Genomic DNA, 22734 nt, shown 5'->3' on the forward strand with positions numbered 1-22734 from the left:
CGCGCCCCCTGCGCCGGGGCGGCACCTACCTGTGTGCACCCGGTAGTGGGTCTCCAGCTGGTGCTTCAGGCTGAACTTCTTGCCGCAGCCGTTGCACTCGTAGGGCTTCTCCCCGGTGTGGATGCGCTTGTGGCCCTTCAGGGTGCTCTCGTCCCGAAAGCAGCTGCCGCAGAACTCGCACTCGTAGGGGTGGTCGCCTGCAAGCACACGCACATCAGCCCCCCCCACACCACACTGGGGAGCCGTGTGGGGCAGCCCCGAACCCCACGGGCCCCCGTGCAGATCCTCACCCACACGCCCAGAGCCCTGCCCGCAGCGGCCCCCCAGCCACGTCTGTTTTTAACACCCTCCAGATCGGGCGGCTGATAAATGAACTTCAGTTCAGCACCAAACTCCGAATTATTTGAATGAAAGGTGAGGGCTCCAGCTACTTATTTATTACAGCAGTGAAGGCAAGGACAATAAAGATAGATTGATCGTCCAAGACTTTGTTCATGAATATTTAAATATTACTGATTTGTCTTGTCACTGTAATTACAATTTCTCTGTGCTGCATATCCTACAACCACAGTTTATGGTAAAGAATGGCCAACTGTATTTCACTTGTCCTACTGCAGATGTGCAGAGCTGCCAAGCGTGTAATGTTCCTCGCATTTCATACATTTTCTTCAGCTGTGAAGGCTTAAGTCATCCACAATGACCTACGTTTTTTCATTATCCCCATGTCAAACTGCACTCGTGCCTGGGCATAAATTGTCCTTCTAGTTATATACTCACATGCCTGTGCTTTCACTTCCTCTTTACAATGATATTTTACTCTCTGCCTGTTCTCTCCCCAGCCCCAAAGACCAAACCTGCAGCTGCCGCAGGGAGCCCCTGCCTGTGCCCTAGCACCGACACGTCCTGGTGCTTTGTGCAGGGCCACAAACCAGCACCGAGCCCACGGGGCTGTGACACCTCCCACCCTGAAACCCCAAAACCAGCGTGCATCTTTTCACCACGCCACATCACGCAGGCTGCAGCAGCAGCAGCTCAGGGCTCCCTGACACAAAGCCAGGGGCTGAGGAGGCATTTCACCTCCCCTTGCCCAATTCTCACTTACTGCCTCCGTTTTCGATGAGGCTGCTCATTCCCAGAGCGAAAGGCACTGATGCCACAGCCGGGTGCCCCTGTCAGCCCAGGCAGGGCTTCCATTTGCTCACTTTTTAAGAGAACATGTGCAAACGGGAGCCAGGTGAATGATTCACTTGTTTAGCCCCTGCCACGGATGGGAGCAGTGATTTTTTTTTTTTCCTCCTGCTGCTTCTTTATAGCACCCTGGTACTTTAAACGCAGTGTTAAACTCGGGAGCTAGTTTGACGGGATCTTCATGAATTTAATTATCAATGTGGTCGCATGGCAAATGAGTTTAAATATGGCATCTCCAGAGCCAGACCGACTGAAACTGTACATGCAGAGCACCCGGCTGCCACCTCGACGTGGGGACGTTAACGGGACCCAAGTCCCTGCAGCAGCTCAGGACTGGCTGCAGAAGCGGGGAAAAAAAAAAAATAAATCCAATTTGTGGCATGTTGATTAACTTTGCAGAGTCTTTAATGAGCCTGACATTGAATGAAGGACAAAGGGGACTAATTAGAGCCCCTCTGGCCAGCCTGTGGCACCTGTGACCCCGTTTCCACATCGCTACCTGGAGCCCTTGCCTGTTCCATGGGCTTTGGGGCCGTAGCACACCACTCCTGCCCTGCACAGTGCTTACTGTACGGCCAGCTGCAGAAAGCAGGGACCCGGCAGGGCTGAGCACAGCTGCTGATGCTACGCTGAGAGCAGCCACACGGGCTGCTGCTGGGTCCAAGGCAGGTGGCGGGGATGCAAGCTGTGCCAAAGGGGTTTCAGAGAGCAAGAGGTAGGGGAAATGCTGGTTGTACCCATTTTCCAGGCAAGAGCTGGAGGCAGACAGATGGAACTGTTTGCACCACAGCACCAAGGAAATCAGAGCAAGTGTTTGGTTTAAAAATAAGCAGAGAAGCCCATGTAACTTCTTAGGCACAACACAGGCACTCCCTCCTCTATCACCCTGACCCACTCACCAGAAAGGGGGCTAGCAGAAACGGGACCACCTGTAAGGGCTGCAACCCTTGTCCTTTCCACAGTGAAAAGAAAACCCCAAATTTGTCTTTTGTACAGCTCCGGGATACTGTGAGGGTGTCAGCATGGAGCTGGGCACCACATCCCAGGCTCCTCTGTGGACTCCGCATCGTGCTCCCTCTCCAAAAGGAGCCTCAGAAAATAAATAAATCATAAAGCTCTGGTGATCCGGGATTTTTATTTTCTAGCCAAGAGCTAATAAACAATTGGAGGCTGGGGCAGAACCCACACAGCCCGACCTGGAGCCCGGGTCAGTGGATTACTTGCTATGAATAGCTCTTCCACGTGGCATTAAGGGACTCGTAATCACGGCGTGATTCTGGTTTTCCTGGTTGGGGGCACAGACACAGGGGCACGTGCAGGGCCAACAGGCACCACCGACAGCCCAGGACAGGGACACCTTCCCCTGATTCTTCCCCATGCAGCCAGCATCTGTGCACGCTGGAAGCTGGTTAAAAAGAGGAAGGAAAAGAGATGCAGACAATGTTCATCCGCCTCCCCCCGCTACCACGCTGCAGCCAGAGCACGAGCCTGCGACTGGTGTGGGAAGGGATGGGAGAGGAGCATTTCCTCCACCCACCTGCAAACCATCCCCGCCTCCCCACCACTGGAAAAAGCAATTTCAGTTGCTCTGATTCATAGCCGGGCTGCAAATTACAGGCCAGCTCTCTGCCGTGCAGCGCGGCACAATCCCGCTAATCACGGAGCTGGGCGAGGGGTCAGCGCTCTCTGGGCTTGCCAACGCGCCGTGCCGCAGCACGTGCCGGGCTCTGCGAGGCTCCAGACCCATCCTCTGGGCTGCAAGCGAGGGGATGAGCAGCCTCCTTGCTGGGGATGGAGCAAGCAGGGACTGCAGGAGCCCTGCAGAGCTTGGTGCACCCAGCTGTGGCTGCAAAGGGGCTGCAGGAGCCTCCCCCTGCCCCCAGCTTCAGCCAGGAGCGCAGAACCTGCTGCAGGGGCTGGTGGGGAGGGAGCTGGCTGCAGCCTCCAGCCCTTGCTGGGTGCTCGCAGGGACAACTGGGGAAACCACGGGATGAAAGGTCCTTCTTTGGTGCCTGCTTTTCCCAAGACTCAAATGGCCCACACTAGGCAGCTTCCCAAACCTGAGCTTTCCATTCCTGCCTCTCAACCTGATGAATAAACTCACATCCATTTCCTATGCGGGATAGCCTGACGGTCTAAGAGCTGCTTTCTCCTACACTGAAGTTTTGCAGCCGGAATCACACCACACCGACTCCCAGCAGACACAGACTGCCCACGGGGTCCCTGCGGGGTGGCACCGTGGCCCTACAGGACCTGGGGACGCGGTGCTGGGAGCTGTCAGCAGCACAGCAGCTCTCAGGCAGGTGGTTTGAGGACACCGTGTAATGCGGTCAAATCCACGGTTTCACACCCCGGCTCTCCTCTAACCCAGAAGCACCTCGGTGGGCGTGCAATGTAAATACCATATACACGTAGCACAGGTCACCCTAATCCCATTAGGGCCGAGTACCAGCTGATTATGTGCATCTACTGCGATTAAGCCGATGAAGTGGGGTAAGATCGCCCATCCCCTAAGAAGGTCACATGTCACCTTATAACGGATCAAATTATTACTCTGGGCTTTTTTCCCCCCCCCTCCACCTTGTTTTGTTGTTTTCCATTTAAATCCAAACAGCCTCAGTTGGGGATGACAGCTGCCTTGGCATTTTTTAAGATAGAAAAAAAGGAAAAGAAAAGCAATGTGAAGGGAGGAACAGCCCTGTGCTGTACTTCCTGCAGCCCTTCAGAGAGAAACACTCCTCCAGGTCCCTCCTGCAAACCCAGAGCGCAGGCAGGGATGTGAGCAGCACCCACCCTTGCCCCCCACAGCCACCCCATAGCTCAGCAACATCCCCAGCCGACAGCAAGCTGGAAACCCCTCTGAGCAGGGCTCTCCTGCTCTAAACTGCTGCTTTAGGGTAAAGGGACCCAAATAGGGGCTCCTTGGACGCTGTCAGCACCCTGACCCCCACCCCGTGCTGCGGGACCGAGCCAGATGAGACCAAGGCAGCCCTCGGTGGGGCAGCCAGCAGTACCTGTGTGGGAGCGCAGGTGCCTCTTGAGGGCGGTGTGGCTGGGGAAGGTGCGGTTGCACTCGCTGCAGATGTAGCTGCGCACCCCTGCGTGCACCTCCATGTGCTGCTGCAGGGCCGTCTGCGTCTGGAAGCGCTTGCCGCAGAGCAGGCAGAACACAGCCATGTCCGTACCTGCGGGAGAGGAGACAGCGGCCTCAGGCATCGCCCGGGCACCCCCCGTGGCAGAGGTGCTGCGGGGACACCACTCGCATCACTGCCGAGCAATGCGATGCATCCCCAGATGGTGCAAGGGGCAGAGACCCACAGCCCCCGCTCCTGGGAGGCACAATCACTGCTTCAGGAATATTGGCTTTATCACACAGGGTGGATGGTGCTGTGATCCCAGCCTCACAGCATGGATGAAGAGTACAAGAAGAGGGCAGGGGGATTTTATTGCTTTGGGCGCAGGTGGAAGCCCCTCGCTGTAGGTGACAGCCCAGCCCCACAGCTCCCGGCAGCACCACGCCCCCAACCCAAACGCAAAGCAGCTGTTGGTGTAATTATCCATCTTCTGATGTGCTGTTGCATGCACCTGTGGAAAATGGAGCTCAAAGCTCCTAACAGCCAGGTGGAAACAGGACCCGAAGAAACATCGCACGTGTGAGCACTGTGCAAAGCCTCTCTGGGTGCCGGAGGGCTGAATGCAGGAGGACCACGAGCACACCTCCAGCACAGCTCCCGACCCTTAGTGGTAATACCAACAGAAGCTTAATCCTACGAGTCACACACGATTATAAAATGGGCTGCATCACCAGAAGAGCAAGAGTAAAAAAAACAAAACAAAAACACAAATAGAGATACTTACGCACCGTCAATAAAAATATAAGACCTTTGTGTTATTAAACAATTTGTTTTAGTTTATGCATAGCTGATTGTTCAGAACCTATGAGTCAGTGCAAATTGTATTACACTGGGAGATTAAGCAAATAAATGCTAGCTTTTTGGAGACATTAAAATGTGAGGACTATGGAAATAAAATTATCTAGAAAATTGTATTAGCAATTCATTAGCAGCAGCAAGATGTTCAAGGTAACCAACAAATAGGCGACACCTCGAAGAAACAACGGGTTTGGGGGAGCTGCTCCTTGCTGTGCCAACATTAATCCGAGAGGAAGCCGGGTGTGAGGCTGTGTCCCCACTGCAAGGCCAACGCACTTGGGGGACCTGGGAGAGCCCCCGGGTGCTGCGAGGTCCTTGGTGCCCACAGCACCGCCCTGCCAAGCCCCAGGGCACACTGAAGGCAGGGGATGGTTCCTCTCCTGCACCGTGCTGGTGGCAAAGTGCCCTGTGAGCGGTGTGGGGACAGTTCTGTGCCCCTGAAGGCAAAGCTGTGTCCACCAGTAGGACAGCACGGGGCTGTGCTCTGCATGCACGGGGACCTGCACAGTGACCGTGGCACCAGCAGACGTGTCCTGGCCACCGGCTGCTCCTCCACAGGCACGGCCCACGCACACTTATGTTTTTTGGGGACTTTGCTTGGTATTGGCCATCCCCCGATTGACGAGGTGTACATTGGGCAGGCGAGTGACGCCAAAAATGTGAAAAAAAAGAAAAAAACACGAATAAAAACACGGGGCAGCGAGATGGCCCTAGTGAAGATGCCGCCTCCTCTCTCCCCGTGGATTTATCTGGGGGACGTGCGCTTGCTCGCAGCTGCGGACAAAACTCCCCCAAGTACCCGTGAGACACAAAGCCCGCCCGAACGGGTGGCGCGGAGCAAATCCCGAGCGGTATGCAGCCCGGCCGCGCTCTCACGGTGACAGCAGGATGGGTCAGAGGTCGGTGGGGCCGAGCCCCTGCGCCGCGGCCAGCTGTGCTGCGGGGGCCCCGGCCGGCGGGACGCCGGCCCCCATCAATCCGCCAGGAGCAGCCCCGCTGGGGCCGGGGACAATGGGCTCCCGCGGGGGTGGGGGCAGGACAATGCCGCCGGGCCAGTGCGCAGGCCCGGAACAAATCCTCCTTGGCACCATAGGGCCCTCATTTGTGAAACTAATTGGCCCCCGCTTGAAAAATTGGGCTAACTTCGGCCGCCGCCACTGCGCCGGAGAGGAGTTGCCTTGTGAGCGCGGGCAGAGGAAGCCCAGGCGCCGGTGGGACACGGCCACCAGCTGCTGGGGTGGGCAGGGGACGGTTGGTTGGGGACGGGTGGCCGGGGACACGTTGACCCAGAGCTGTCCCAGGATGGGGACGTCAGAGAGAAGAGGGAGAAGGGGGTTGTAGGCAGTGCTGCCGTGGGGTACTGCCCGCCAGGACCAGGAAATGCTCATTTATTTATTTATTTGGCTATGCATTAGCAAATAAATTGATAAGAGACCCTTAATGGGGAGGCCGATGAGGCACTGGCGTGGCTTGTGGGGGCCACCTGCTACCAGCGGTGGCCATGCAGTGGGTCTGAAGGCTGAGGACAGCCCAGCTCGGTGGCACAGGATGGAGGGAACAGCCAGGGGACCCCGTACCCCACCCTGACCTACCCAGTTCAGCACCACGCAGCAGGATGTGGCCATGCCAGGGCTGTGGAGGACACAGGGTCAGGCACGACTCATCTGCAGCCCTGTGGTACAACCGAGGGGGCTCTACGAGAAGCAGGGCTCACGGCTTCAGGCAGGCCTCAGGTGGCTCTGCTGGGCACTGTCCGCACTCAGCATCCAGCAAACTAAGTTGATTTACATTGTGTGTTTATTTAGCATCATGGAAAGAGCTGACATGGCTTTTTCTGGAGAGCCCCCATCTCTGCTGTGCTGCCTGCCCTCATGGACCGGGCCTGGGGCAGCTCTGGTCCCCTCCAGCCCAGCCCTGGCTAGGAGGACCCCTCAAGAACACCTGAGCAAGCACGGGGGCAGCAGAGTGGCTCTGTACCCAAATAGGTGCCCAGTGCAGGGAATGAGCAGCTTTGGGGACCTGCCAAGGAGGAAGGATGAAGATGCTGTGGGGTAGCACAGGTCAAAAGCAGGGCCAGCCACCCCAAATGTGCCCATCTCCAACAGCTGAGCTCGTGGTGCAAGACCTGACGGCACAAAAAAAGGGGGTGATGCTGGAAAACCCACCGGTACCCCACGTCCTGTGCAGGGCAGCCCCTGCCTCCCCACAGCACGGCGGCGACACCCCATGGGTTTGGAGCCACGGGGAGGTTTGAATGCCCAGGCATTGAAAGAAAAATCACCCCCGATAAATAAACACTGCTGCCGCCACATAGGCACAAAAAGAGGAAGACGGATTTATTCATTTCACTGACATTTTAATGGTTTCTCTCCTTTTTCTGGAAGATGATTACAAATTAAGCAGCATTTAAACGCTTTTTACTGTCAACAATTAAAAGGGGCGAATATGGAACAGAAAGTGCGGTGACCATTCATTTCCAGGGAAACGCGGCTATCAGCGAACACCACGGGGCCTTCCCTGTACTGTACACCGCACAATGGCAAAAAGTATACCATTAATTTTGTAGGACATTCAAAAGCAAATTAAAATATAAAAAGCTCTAGGCACAAAGATAGATACCAAGAGAGAGGGCAGAATAGGTCAAGCTTGTGGAATTAAAGTCTTAGCAACAGTGGAGGTTTAAGCACAGCCCTATTACGCCGCATTCAATAGCCACCTTCTCCCATCTTCCCTTTTTTCTCCTCTAAGAGCCTGTGTGCTGTTTGCCTCCAGCTTGCAGCAGTAAACAATTAATACAGCATGTACCAGGGCTGCGGGTTTCCAAGGCAGGAGCAATAGTCTGCCATGTAGATTAGATTTTGGACGCAACATTAACTATTTGGAAGAGAGCGCCGCCTGATTTGTGCAAGGCAGCTTTAAATAACAGGTGATTTGAAATCTGATTTTTACAGGATTGATACTTGCTCGGGGGAGGAAAAGCCCCGAGACCGCGGCTGCACGCGTGGATATGCACGCTTCGGTCTCCTCAAAGACCGCTCCCAAACAGGCGCTGTGAGCTGTGCATCACCGCGGATTTAAAGGCAAGCAAGATGCATTTCCCATTATTCAGGGACTTTTCTTCCCTTTTCAAACTTCTGGTGAGGAATGCTAAAATCCTCGTACTTTTTTTCCATGCCCTGACTCCACAGCAGAAGGAATTAAAATAAAATTTGCTCGGAGACGGATAGGCATATGGCGGGGATGCGGGTTTGTTTTTCCTTTTATTTTTAAAAGGAGCCCGGTGCATTTCCGTACCACGAAGTTTAACATGCAGGAGGTACGCCAAAGAAATAAAAGAGACACGTCCCCTTTAAAAGGAAATATAATTTACAGTGTGCAGCCAGGCGGTCCATAGTTTCAATCTCGTTTACTATAGAGAAAACTCTGCTAGCTGTTCTCTATCCCACAAATCCGATTTAATCAGACAAGCCAGCCAGCGTGGCTTGAAGTAAAAACGGATAATTAGTAAACAGAGAGCTACTTCAGTGCTTCATTGGCATTCGAGCCGGGCTAGTGTGTCGCATTTAAAATGCAGTCTGATGAAGTTTACAAAATCAAACCATTTGTTACTCCTATTGAAGAGGCTTCAGGCCACTTGCAATTAAATTGGAATTAGTGCTCAGAATGAGATACAGCAAATTCATACTAAAAAGGGATCTGACTTTGAGACATTTGACTTCAAGTTTCCCCCCCCGCGTGTGCGTGCGCGTGCGAGGTCCGGCCGCTCCATCCCGGCCTCGCCTCCCACCCCGCTCCCCCAGCCCCAGCCCGCTGGCACCAGGACCCCAGGTGAGGATGGTTTTGGCACCCTGGCACCCACCGAGTGACCCTGTGGCAGTTTTGCACAGCTAGAGCAGGCACCACGACTGCAAACCTCAACCTTCTTCTTTCTGCTATCCTAGGTCTAAACCTCCTATCACGCTTTTTGCTGCTGGTACCTGGTTTGCAATATTTTTCCTTTCTTTTCTAAGAGCAGTGTTAAAAAAATAAAAAAAAATGAGGCAGTTCTGTCCATCCGTCACAGCAATAATCAATAGCGTTATAAAGCCTTAATCAAAGGCTGCAGAGGGACACGCCACGAAGGCTCCAGGTGCAATGAGTACGGAGAAGGACACCAGCAGAGCCAGGCACTACCTGTTGCCACCACCATAAAAGCTCCAAACATTCAGTTTGTCTCCTGCAGGAGCCCTCTGCCTGGCTCCCCACACAGGCAGGCACCGTGGCTGGGCCACGATCACACAGCATCTGCACGGACAGCCCTAGGACACACGCAGCCCGTCCCACCCTGCTCCCCGCCAGCGCGGCCACCTCCATCCTGCCTCTCAAACCATGCAAGCACAACGAGACCAGGCGTAACTGAGAGCTGCATGACCCAAAAATGCATTTTTATATGTGCACGTGTATGCAAACACACACACACCGTGCATGCAAATTCCTTCTGGTCAGCACCTCAACAAGGCTCAGTCTTCACTCAATCTTTATATTTAACTTAATCTCTTAAATTGTGTGCATGCAATAGAGGCATGCGAAAAATTGTTGCCACTATCATGAAGAGCGAAGTGGAAGGCTCCAAAAAAATTCTTGCTACGCAAAACAAGAGTCCAGGGATTGTTGGCGCTTGCAAGATTAGATTTCAGAGATGTTTGAAATTTTTTTGTCACTGTGTCAGCGGCTCCTTCACAGCCACCATCTCCCAGACAATGCTCCTCATCGCAGCTGCGAACGCTGGAGCTCGCCTGCATGAAAAGCAGGGCTAGGGGAGCACGGTATTTTTATCAGCCTCAGGAACAGGGGATGGTGGCAGCAAGCAGAAGAAAGCATCTGCAGACGTGCACAATGCAAGGACCACAGACGGAAAGCTGTGGGTCACCTTCGTTCCCAAGGGGTCTTGGCTCATGTTGGCCAAAAGCAGACGTCCTAGGGGAAGTGAGCTGGACCGGTGACCACCCCCCTTCTCAGGAAAGCAATTAAGTATAGGATTGAAAACTGTTAGAGGAGAGGGAGAGGAGAGGGGATGAAGGCAAGGCAGCTGTGCGTGATGCCAGCAGCACGCTGGCCTGGCAGCACCACCTCCAAGACAGCTTCCGCGCAGCGTGCTGAGGCTGTGCTGTGCCCCTGCACTGTGTTGGACACGTACTGCTGGTGTAAGAAGATTAACCTAGTTTCGGTATCTGTGTTCCTGATTATGAAAAGAAAAATGGTATTTTAGCTGGCAGCACCAACGTAAACCTGCACAGAAGAGCCCTGTGATGACAGCCCGTTCCTGGAAACACTTTCGTACATCCGTGCACACACAGAACGCACGCTTTGCACACATAGATGCGCTTTTTAAGGGTGTCACGCCAGCACTTGGCAGACCCATCACGCTCTCCTGTCACTCCACGCAGCCCTCCTGTGTGAAACAAAGGCACTGTGGAGCGGTGGCTGCTGCTGCCTGGCCGCACGGCAGCGGTGCCGGTGTGCCACGAGGGGAGCTGCCCTGAAGCCCCTCGGGGAGGCAGAGCATCGCAGGCAGCGACGCACAGGGACGGGCAGGATGCTGCCATCCTGCAGGGCATCACTCGCCCGGGAAGTGGAAGCAAGTAATGTTCATCCAGCTGCCCCACAAACGTATAGAGGGGGGAAAAAAAAAAACAACACACGGCGAACAAATGAGATGCGTTTTGTGCTGGAATCACCAAATCATCCCAGTTTCAAAGGCTGCCTCTGGACTGCACAACTGAGCTTTCATGCTAATTAACATCTTTATGGAAGGCAAATTCTCTCAAGGGGGTATTTGTTTGATTATTATTATTTACTCAGAGATACCACAGCTTTCTTCCCAAGTTTAACTGACTGCAGAAAATTAATTCTTAAAAAGCAGCACTGGCTGCCGGCTCCTTTGCTGCCGGTTTCTCTTCCCTGGCAGGGTGGCTGCAGAGCAGCAGAGCAGGACCGTGCTGGCACACAGGCAGGAGCTTCTGCTTTCTGCAAGCACTAGCTGTGTCCTCTTTTAACTGATACTGGTTTATCATACCTAGAAAACCTCCAATATTTAAGAGCAGATGTATATGAAAGAACATTGTAAACGCACGGGTGAGCACAAATTTGAATTTGCCCCATGTGCAGGGAGTTTCTGAGCTCCCTCGGACAGGGCACTGCTTCATCACCCTCCACCAGAGTTTCTCCTCTCAGTGACCAGAGCCGGATTTTAAGCGCACAGATTTTTCCTCCGTAGCAGAGGGAAGGACGAGCACAGAGGGATGCTTCTCAGTGACTGCGGAGAGGAATCTCACAGCCATGCCGGAACGGGTGAGATGGGCACCACAAGGCCAAAACCCAGGGGGCAGACGAACGATGCCCAAGGCAGGATGGCATACGGGGGGAGAAAGAAGATTCCCAAAACGCAGAGGGACAGCACAAAAAGCGGAGAGGGCAACAACCACCCGAGTGACGTCTTTGTCAGGAGCTCGCAGGGCTGCAGGCTGCTGTTGGGGTCGGTCCCTGCTCGCGCCGCCACCGCGCAGCCGGCGGGCGCTGAACAAACGCGCCTGCCCGGGAAGTTTGCGCTCGCCGGAGGTGATTTATTCCAAGGGCCATCTGGACAGGGGAACAATGTGGTCCCATATCTGAATGACCCGGCGCATTAGTCACACCCTCCTCGCTCGACCTCTCCGTCCCTAATCTTCACACTTGCTCTCATTCTCCTTTAGTGAGGCAAAATGACCGGATCCGCTTCTCACCTCTCCTTTGGCTGGCGAAGTTCACAGGGCTGGGGGAGACAAAAGGCCCCGCGCCTCGCTGCGTGTCGCTGCGTGGCCAGGAGCAGCAGCCTGCATGGAAACGATGCCCCAGCTCCAGCCAGCCCCCACGGGTCCCTGGGCAGCTCCTGTGGTGCCTGCCCGTGGGTCCAGCATCACCGCACGGCTGATCGGGCGCCACTGGGCACCGGGACACCACGCACGGCTCCGCAGCGCCGCCGGGACAGCGCGGCCCCAGCTCTCCAACCCTTTGTTCCCCGAGCACCATTGGGAAGTCACTACTCTGGCACCTCTCCCTCCCCTGCTGCCCTTCCTCCTCCTCCTCCTCAGTTTACTTCTTTATTATATTTTTCTGCGATTGCTCAGGCAAGAATTATTACATGGGAGAGTGAGCGGGGAGAGAAAAAAAAAATCAAGTGACTATTAGCGGTGGTAGCTTTATTGCAACAGGCACAGAACTCATTCGTTTCATGTTTTGCAGAATATAAAAGCACTGAAACATTTTAATTTTAAATTCTTATCATTGAATTTACTGCTTTTCTCTCGCAATGATTTGTGTTGCTTTTTAATTTTTACAGTCTCTACAGAAGCCAGATGCTACCGCCTAGGGCCAAAATAATAAAAACCTACTGCAGTCATGAGTTACAGAACAAAAAAGAAACGCACAGTTGACAGAAGTTAATATCTCAATTTAACAGTGCTGCTTTGCTAATGATCCTTTGATATGTGTTTATTTAGAAAGGTCTGATCTTGACCTTGAAAGCAAACTAAACCACAAAGTCTTTATGAGACGAGAGAAAGACTTTATTTATAGAATGGCTTTATGTCAATCACAGCAGCAGCTGGACTCGAGGTGAAAAATTACTCAGAAGCGAGCGGGTTCGTATCCAAAGAAGGCGTTAATCACGGCATACGTATCTGGAAGGGGGCATTAATTCCAGATGAAGACTGCGGCACGCCTGCGATCTCCAGGTCACGACACAAAGCACACGTGCACGGGCTGAGGCCGCCTGCCAGCCGGGGGCTGCCGGGCACTGAGGTGCTGCTGCCACGGCCCCTGCCCACCCACTGCGGCACCGTGGTCACCGGCACGGTGTTGCAGGCACGGTGCGGAGGAGACACGGCGCACGGGGACCACGACTGCCTCGGAGGACCAGGGAACCAGGCACGGAGGACACGGGCAGGCGCTGCGCACCACGGCCACCTCCCCGCACCGAGCCAGGAGCATCTCTGCTGCTGGCCATGGGGAGGCACTGGGAGAAGCTGGCACCACGGAGACCCGCTGCCATCGCACCTGATTTTAGCACTTTATGATGTTTTTTTGTGCTGGAGCGGAACAGGGCTGAGGAGCAGCACTCGCCTGTGCCACCACACCTGGCTGCATCCTGCCCACCCCGAGCTGCACACACCTGCACCGGCGTGGTGCGAACAGGTTTTTTCCTCCTGAAGACATCAAGGATTGTGCACAGCTTATGTTTTGAAATGAAAATAAGATTAACTTTTTACGGGCCAATTATGTTTTACTGCAATTCCACCACTTGTACGGGAGGTGTTGAGATATCCTAACGCTGTGCAAGCCTGGGAGCATGCTGGGCAGAATTTGCATGGAAGGTGCTCTGCATGTTCAAGTGTAATTCCTATGTTTGAGTTCAAACAGTGACTTGAAGACATTTACAAATGCTGAGCCCTCCAGGACGAGCCCAAGACATCGCCTCCTTGTCCTGCTCCTCCTTGCTGCCAGGGCTCGGCTCAGGTATACTGGTCCTAAGACCTCTTTTATCAAGTATATCAAAAAAAGCTCAGAAGGCCAAAACCTGAGCACATCAAAGGAGACAAACTTCACTTTTCAGCACTCATTAGGCGTTTTGGTACCAATTAGCTTCCAGTCACCAAAAGAAGAGCAATAACAGGAATATCATCTGCTCCGCAGAGCCTGGATGGAAGGGTATGGAATGGTGACGTTTCCGTCCTTCTGCCGCTAAACAATGCAAATTCAAGACTGAGGCAGTTACAAAAGACCTCTTTGCATGTTGACTAGAGAAATAAATGCTGCTGTAGAGTCCCATCTGGCCAAGCAGCTGAATGGGGAAAGCTCAGTGATACTGAAGTCACAAACGGGGCTAAATTTAGATACAGGCAACAGACAGCAACGATATTTCAGCTCTAAACCAGGTGTGAAATACGGCATGCCCGCTTGTGGCTGGAGCCGGAGGAAGCTTTGCCTGGGAGGGGAGCAGCAAGCCCCGGCTCGTGTGTGGACTGACCAGCAGAGCAGAGGCTCAGCGTCCTTCCTTGCCCAAGCATACCATTTTCCTGGCCTCTATTTCCTGCAAAAGAAGCTTCATTTGACCGAGAGGCATTAGTTTGTGCACGGCATCACCCCTCGGCACGGCTCCAGAGGCCTCGTGTGCTGCTGCCCCTGTCCTGTCCTGCTCCCCCAGCCCACGAAGCCACGCTGCTGCAGCATTTTCTGCCACCACATCACAAGGGCAGCTGTCAGCTCGTTACTTGCTCATTGCCACCATTAAGGCTTCCCTTCTTCTTCCCAATGGGAATTTCAAGCAGAACCAGCTGAAAAAATGATTTTCAAAAACATCTTTTTCCCATTGCTTGCTGGATGATGGTTAAATTAATGCTAGAAACCACTCGGAGGTCTCCATCCTTACACAGAGAGCCTCAATGAGGTGATGAAATCCTCACCAGCATTTCTGTTCGGTTGAAAGCTGCCCCCCTGCGTCTTTTTGGCTGGAGAATCTCTACCACAAGCATTTGCAAACTGGAAGCTGTATTTCCACGGCCTTGGCCTGCTCCTTCACCCCCCCCTTCCCCTATTTTCGCAGGAAACTTTTCCAAACCCGTCGACACCCTCTGCCTCCCTCCAGCTTTGGAACATCACAGCCTGCTCCCACCTCTCCCCACCCCGGCAGCCCCCCACCGATGCCATGCCTGGAGCTGCAGGTTCCCCACGTGGTCCTTCAGGGATTTTCCCATCTGAGGTGGCACCACTTGGATTTGTTTCTGCTGTCACCGAGGGGCAGGGAGAAAACAAAGGGGGGCCTCGGTTTCCACACCAGTAAATAAAATTGTCCTCCGGACACTGTACAGGGGCTGTGCTGGGGCAACATCTAACAGCAGAGCAAAGGGCTGCCGGCAGACACAAAGCCAGATTTTGTAATGTCCACTTATTATTCCTGAATCTCCATCATTAAAAAGGAAAAGATTAAAAAGACCTCATGGTAAACTCACGAAGATGCGAAATAGTAATGGGGAGAAACATTTCACCTTTTTCTTTTTTTTTTCTTTTTTTTTTTAAGTGGGGAGACAAGGATCCCAGGACACAAAAGTAACTGTTAAGGTAAGTTAAACCTTGTCAAGATGAACTTTCCTGCTACTTTTAATTAAAAGTTCTTTAGAATTAAAAAGGACACTATTCAGAAAAGACTGAAAAAAAAAATTCATTGACACCAGCCCGCCCCCCTCCCCTTTTTCCCAAGGAAAAGAAAAAGCTGTTTTTGTGTGTCTGCTCACCCAGCCCTCACTGTACAAAAGGAAGCGGATTTGCAGCAAGACACATGAGATGACCCTTTGACCCCAAACTGCTGAAAAGTCCTCAATGGCATAAATACCAGATAATCAATCACATACCAGGAGGGCTGGTCCCCCTGCCCTTACCCCAGTGGCCGAGTTTATGAGAGATGCACTGTAAATGGACACCAGCTTTTTAAGGGAGGCCCCTCTCCACATTCCTCTGCGGAGCCAGAATATTTTCCTCGGGCCGGGAGACCCTGGCCACCTAGTTTTACACATTTCATCACTCCTCCATGCAGCCCCCGCCGTGCTCCTCGTGGGCAGGTCGGGTGGCAGCGGCCAGGAGCATGCGGCGCGGCCGCACGGCTCAGCCACGGCCCCGAAAATCACCGTGTCCCCAGAGCTCCCCGTGGCCATGCACGCACCCGTACGTTTTAGGCTGTGGCTGCCTCGGCTCCGAGCACGGAGAAGCTGAGATTAAGACAGCAGAGAAGGCTTTTTGTTCCCTGCTTTGGGGGAGACACGGCGCGATCACCAGCCGCAACAAGGGGCGGGAGGCGCGCAGCGAGCGCTGCGGGGCTACAGCAAACACCCACAAACCTCCGAGCAGGCTGGGGCATCACCAGCACGAGGGCGGGTGCAGGAAAATGAAGGAGAAAACAGCCTAATCTACAGAGGCCACCACAAGCGATGTTTGTTTGGGGTGGTTTCATTTGTTTTCTGAGCCCTTAGTAAGTTCTGACACCAACTGTACAAAGTTGGTTTCTCTTATCTGCGCTCTGACAACCATCTCAAACCTAAACAGAGAGGGCTGCTAAACCTCTGAATGTTCCTAGGGCAACAATAGATTTTAAAGCTTTAAAGGGGAAAAAAAAAATTGCTGAGATACTGAACTAGTTCAGTTAAATGGGGAACCACTTGGCAACTAAATTTGATAATGCTTTTGTTTGAGGGTCAGAGGTTAAATATGTTCACACTAATCCCCTTCATCTAGAATTAAAGGACAAGAAAGATTTTTCTGTAGCTTAGCAAGAGGGCTTTTCTCATCGTAGTTTAAATAGTATTTGCACAGGAAAATTAAACGTAGACCATTGGCCATTCATTTTAAACACCAATGCGTAGGTCTTTTACCTTATTTGTTTATTTTAGGTAAATATGTCTGATCACACAAATGCCAATCTCGTTGCATTTCCTGTCCAATTTGATCTTTGGACTATAAATTCTCTTGGAAGGGCAGGGAATTTTTGTTTTTGTTTAATTTAAAGGTTAAGAAAAGAAGCAGTTTGAAAGGCAGCGAGATTCCCGGTTTCAGGAATGTGTGCTCAGACTCAGATTTCAAGCACTGTCACAGAACATTACTGTCAGACAAAGAGGCTCTGTGCTGCATATCCGAGGGCCGAGCAGCTCCACGCCACTGCCACCAAGGGTCCGGGCTGGAAGGGGAGGATGCTGGATGGTCCCCGGGCACCACGCAGCTCCGGGTGCACAGCACCCCCTCGGCACCCGCACCGCTGATACCAGGAGGTGCTGGAGGGGCTGGGGGCTGAGCTCAGCTGCCCCCATGTCCTGGTTCTGCGAGCGGAGGTGCTGCAGGAGCCAGGCAGAGCCTGGAGTGTTGGGGCAGGACGCCACCAACCCGAGCAGGGTGCTGGAGGGCACCTACTGTGCTGCATCCCCCCTGCCCTGCGAGCTCCTGGCACCCACAGCCTGGGGATCAGGAAGGATGATACAGGTGTGAGTGCGCAGGGTTTACTATGCTGATTTAGGTGCTGTGCTCTGAAGTGGGCTGGTTGTGTTCACCGCTAGGCTCCAGACGACGTGGGGATGGCAAAGCGTTTCTGTGACGAGGACAAATGGTTGTTAGCGCTTCGCTGCGGGCTGGCACGTGGAGCTGAAAGCCCACAAGGATCCCAAGTTCAGCTCAGGTAACAGCAGCCTGCCACCGTCACGTGGTGCTGCGCAGATATATTTGGATTCGAGGAGCTGCATCCCAAACCAACTACAACTTTTTTTTCCAAGTGCCTTTTGATGTCCTTCCCAGAGCTGAAAACATACAATCAGGGACGTGCGCTCCACTCTGCGCAGAGACCTCTTCCTCTTAACCCTGATCAATCTCTCAGCCTGAGCCAAGAACTTTAAGGACTGATTGCAACTCCCAGCAGAAAAACACGCCTGCAGGATTTCCTAACGGGGAGCCCCTGCGCTCACAGCCACGGCACACGGGCAAAGGGCTGGGCTGGGCAGGAGCGCCGCATCCGACAGCCCCATGCCAGGATGTTTGCATTTGTCAACGTCTGTGCCAGATTTTATTTACCTCTAATTATACACATTTGTGCATGGAGCCAATTAAAATCTAACAGACCTTTGAAAGGGTTCTAGGGTGTCTTCAGGGTTTCTTAATTTCTTTGTCTCCTTGGAAGAGGACATCCAGCTAGAAGCACGCTGTACCAAGCCCTGGAAATTGGTCTCAGGGAGTGGTGTCGGAGGATTACGCCGCACCTTTCCAACTCCACGCATTCAGCAGCTGACATACTAAGCTGCGTCAAGATAATTCAGGATACTGTGACTCCAAAGCAAGCAATTCATCCGCTCCTATAAACACCAGAGCAGGGAATGTGCCTTTCCAAACAAGGGGATCTGACCCACTGGTACTGCCAAGTGCTGCCAACAACCCCGAACAGAGCTAAACGATGTCCCTGCAGGAACGAGGCAATACAGTGAGAAACAAACTTTTCCAGTTCTTTGTGTGCTTACAAACATCAGTTCTGGAGCAGAACAGCGCTGCGAGGAAGCAGTCCCTGGCAGACTGCTTTGCTACAAGCACACAGAGAACTTTTGGCTCCGCAGCATTAAACACAACACACATCTCAAACTTTTATCTAACATTTTGCTGGCTGGGGCAGCTCTGGGAGATGCGAGATTGTTTGCATGACGAGAATGCTGGGCATCTCCTTGCTAGGAGGAAGCCAAGACACACAGTGAAACGTTTCAGCTGTAAACCACACGGTTCAGATTTCGGCAGGACCCCTGGGGAGGCGAGCTGCGGGACACGCTGTTCTCCAGCACCGCTGCCACCGCTGCCAGGGCCAGATGGGGACAGAGACACTTGTCCCCAGTGCCCCTCGCTGCACCCCGGGGCCAGGAGATGATGTTTGGCTCCTGGCTCCATTAACGGGCAGCTTAATTGTGGAAAAGCACTGGAGGCTTCGTGCCCTAATTGTGATGTCCCCACATTTTGAGAAAGAGGGGAACAAGCAAACAGGGCAGGCCACGTTCCCGTGCACACAGATGAAATTTGGCTGCTCTGTGCTTGCTGCTGCCCGGCAGCTGGAGACACCAGCTCTGTGCCAGCAGCACCGGGCGCGGGCTCCTGCAGCTGGCGCTGCCACCGCCGCCTCCACGCAGCCTGCGCTGGGGCCAGACCCCATGAAAGGAGCGGCCGCTCCATGCCTCTTTTTATCTTTAAAGGCTGCCCGTTTGTTAAACTGTCATTGTGAATTATGCTCCTAAATTAAGAAGGCTTCCGATGGGAAGTTTAGCTGTCACAGGCATTGTTTTTGTAGAAATAAATGTTTGCAAGAAAAGCTTTCCTTTGAAGATGTCAGCTTCCACATCAAGAGCACTTGGGCCAAGAACAGGGAAGCACAGGAGAGGCAAGAGTCTTTAGCTCAATGCTTGTGCTTACCCTTCCTCTATTTGTACAGTGTTCAGTCTTTTTTGCAAATAAACTTTGGAAGGCCTCTCACAGCCCTGCCACGTGAGGCTTGTGTTGCTCAGCAGAACGGTGAAAGGAGACGAACGCAGAGCCCATCCTTGTGCAAGGGGATGGCACGGAAAGTAAAAGGAGTGACCCCCTCTGTGGCTGTTGCTTTTGACAAGGGACACGACTTTTTAAAACCCTAAATGTGCACCATGAGCAGCCCTGGCTGCTGGCAGCTCCTGGCCCCAGGGCAAAGCCTCTGCTCTTGCGGCCACAGCTGCTCACCAAAAGCAGCTCGGGGTTAATAAGATATCAGCCCATCATGATCTGATTAAGACGGATGCTTTGCCTCTTTATGCTCTTGCAGCTGCCATTTTTAGTTTGGGAAGTGTTTTGAAAGAAAGCTGATCTTTTTTTATTTAAAAAAACTTGGGAGTTTGCATTTTGGATGCTTGCTGACCATTCCACTTCAAACTATGTGGTTTTGTCCTTTCTTGGGTCATCTTTTTTGTCTCATCCTGCCATAGCCAAACGTTTGAGCTAGCAAGTCCCTCTCTCTGCTGAACACTCAGAATTAACCATGTACTATTTTTTTCCAAGGTTCTTGTGAATCTACGTACAAGCAGAGCTCCATGGGAGAGGCCTCACCTGAATTTGGCACACCAGGCTCCCATCAGGGCCCGAACCCAGGAATGTCACCTCCAAGGAGCTGCCACCGTCGGGATCTCCAATCTGCTACCGAAGCGCTGGAGACCTCTCCCTTTTGTTAGACTACCAAAAAACTGTTCAAACACAAGCATGCACCCGCCCAAACCCAGCTTTCAGTTCAGTGACAATATTTCAGATGCTGGACATTCGCCTGATCCTATTGGCTCATCAGAAAACATTATTTTGGGTTTTTGGTGCATATTTTGAACGAAGAGTGGAAATAGATGCTGAAAAGAAAAACCACACATGCAGAGGGGGCAAAAACATCTACTCAGCCACAGCCACATATTTATTTTCTCCTCACCCTTAAGCCATGAAAGCATCTTCATGATTGGTGTTTTGTCCTTTCAGAAGTGCCCACGTTATTGAAACAGCAAATCCTGGGAGGTGCCTCTCAGCACCTCCCATGGGCCAAATGCAGGTTTTCCAGCCTGGAAAACAATTCCTGTTTGATCTCCTGGGCACATCAGGCATTTGAGGGTGCCAGGAACATCTTTGCACATGTAGCAGCTAAAACCTCAGCAAAGAAGGCAGAGCTTTGCTGGAAACCCAGTTTATTTTGCTAGTGTAGGGTTTGCAGTTCACCTCCAGCTGAGACAATCAAGCACCCACATTTTCCATCCCCATCTGTTACGCTGCACTCCACCTCTGGTGAGGAATTTTGATGCTCACACACGAATTTTGATGCCCACGAGACCCCCAGCCCAGGCACCGTGGCTTGGCCGGACCGACCCCGTGCCATTCCGTCTTCTCATCACTGCCATACCCCTGTGCTCAAACCTCAAGCTCACGTCCAAAAGAAAAACACAGGCATGTAAAAAAAAAAAAAAACAGCTTTGGAGCTGATGTTTTCTCGCATATTTACAGTTTTTCTCTTTGCGCTCCTTTTAGATGTGTTCATAGGGCTCCAGGTCCGTAAAGCACTATGAGAGCTGCCAAAATATTGCAAGACTTGGCAACGGCGTCTGAAACATTCTTTGCTGGCACAAGAGAAGCCCTGGAACAAAAGTTTGCTGCATTATGGAAAAATCCAAAATTCGTGCGCTCTTTGACTTAGCTGCTCGGCCTCTCCTCCACCCTCCTCTCCTGTCGCACTTGTTACTGGAATCGCAGAGCTCTGGCGGGGTGCAGGGCACCCACATTTGTCACCCAACAGCATCTGCGCCCAGCAGCCGTGGATGGGGCGCACCCCTGGGACCAGGGGACATCAGCCCCTCAGGATGGGTCCTCCATGGGGCAGCCTGTCCACACGCACTGCCCTGGCAGGGCCAGCTTCCCAGCTGTAGAGACCTGAAATGCAGTCAGGGAGTTCAAGCGCAATAAATTAAGGGTGGCTCCAGAGGAGGTGGTGGCACCGCCCAGCTTCCATCTCGGCTCCCGAACAGTTTTGGTCCCACAGCAGGCTCTCACCACTGGTTTTCCCAAAGCAGCATTGCTCATCCCCACTTTGTGGTGAAGGGGAAAGCTCACTCATCCCCCTGGACCCATCGCCCTCTGCTCGCTCAGACCTGTGCTCTCCCTGCAGCCAGGGCAGCCTCGTCCCTGTCCCGGCACCCCAGGACCCTGGCACAGGGCTCGAGCCCCTGCCCGCACAGTGGGGGCATCCCAGTGGGGGCAGGAGGCAGCCTACTGCTCTGCAGAGACTCCTGTGCTCAGGGAAGTTTTCTCTTCGTAATGAAAAACCAAAATGCTTATTGTTCCCTCGCCTGTATTTGCATCTGAAATTGGAGCTATTACAGGGCAGACATGCCAAGGTTTCGCTCAGTCAGGCAACACACACCGAAGCCTGCAGTACAATTTTAAGTTTAACTGTTTTGTTTGTTTGCTAAATAGTCAACACAACTCTACAACAAAATAAAGGAATGGGAAAGCCCGGATTTGAATGGCTCCGTCCAGGCACAGAGGGGATGGAAACGACGCAGGGGCTGGTGGCGAGGACCTGCTCTGCACCATCCTGGCCATACAGCCTGTCCCCAGAAGTGTTCCTGCTGTTCCCTGCAGCATCCCAAGGCAGACCAGGAGAGCCTGGACACAGCTCAGCTGGGCTCTGACGGCTGCTGGGCTGGTTCACCCACCTGCACCCTCTCCTCTTCCACTTGGTTTCATGCAACTGAGTACAGGAGGGATAATTACATTTAAACATACTTAATACTACAGTACATTATCTCTATCTATGGAGAAAAATGCTATCTGATGGTATTTTCCCCATAAGCCCAATCAAGATGCTCTCTTAAAGCCCTCTGGAGTACAGTGAAACAGCAATAGAAAGTCGCAGGCACGCTGGGAGCTGCTGCGTTGGTTTGGCTGGGGAAACGTGTGGAGCGGCTGCTGGGGGTGGGAGCTGCACCCAAACCCCCCATCCCCGTCCCCTGGTGGGGGCACTGGGTCTCTGCCTCCTCCCGGCTCTGGGAGGAACCCCACAGGGCCAGGGGTGCTGTGAGGGCTCCACGAGAAGGCACCGAAGGCCCCGGGGTTTCTGCGGTGGCTCCTGGTGCCAGGCATGGATAAAGCCAAAGGGGCACTGGAAAATGGAAAAGGGGCTGATTTCCTCCTTCCTCACAACGTTTGGTACCCACCACACTCACTCTGCTCACTCTGAAATCTCGGTCTCCAATATTGAAAAACTAGGGTGATGCGTGCCAACATCATCACTGATTTTCTTTTAAGCCACTACCATTTTGAGGCAGAGAAAGTGAAGCAAAAGCAAGGAGATTAGACAAATACGTAATTAAGCGGACTGAGTTGAAATTTGCCAAACACAGAGAGGCTGTGGGGCAGCATGACAGCACGGCTTTGCCTCGGCCCTGCCTCCTCCCACCGTGCTTCCCAGCCCCGATGGGAGCCCAGAGCCCAACCTTGGGGGGGCTCTCACAGAAAAATGCCAAGTGCTCTGCCTGTC

At 53.0% G+C, this 22734-nt stretch overlaps 1 protein-coding gene across 5 annotated transcripts in view; it reads right to left on the reverse strand.

The window, feature by feature from the left end:
* The window catches only part of ZBTB16 (zinc finger and BTB domain containing 16), a 91750-nt gene that overhangs the window by 4442 nt on the left and 64574 nt on the right, over positions 1-22734 (reverse strand). For 4 of the 5 annotated variants that reach the window (XM_038167637.2, XM_027444317.3, XM_027444315.3 and 1 more), the window contains exons 5-6: positions 4203-4373; positions 30-197 (exon numbers count right to left, since the gene is read on the reverse strand). In XM_038167637.2, the coding sequence (XP_038023565.2) occupies positions 30-197; positions 4203-4373 (339 nt within the window). Of the gene's footprint in view, positions 1-29; positions 198-2304; positions 2594-4202; positions 4374-22734 lie in introns of those variants that run through there. The other variant, XM_027444318.3, reaches the window with a different exon arrangement.

Source organism: Anas platyrhynchos, chromosome 25 (assembly GCF_047663525.1).
Source record: "Anas platyrhynchos isolate ZD024472 breed Pekin duck chromosome 25, IASCAAS_PekinDuck_T2T, whole genome shotgun sequence".
Taxonomy (NCBI): domain Eukaryota; kingdom Metazoa; phylum Chordata; class Aves; order Anseriformes; family Anatidae; genus Anas; species Anas platyrhynchos.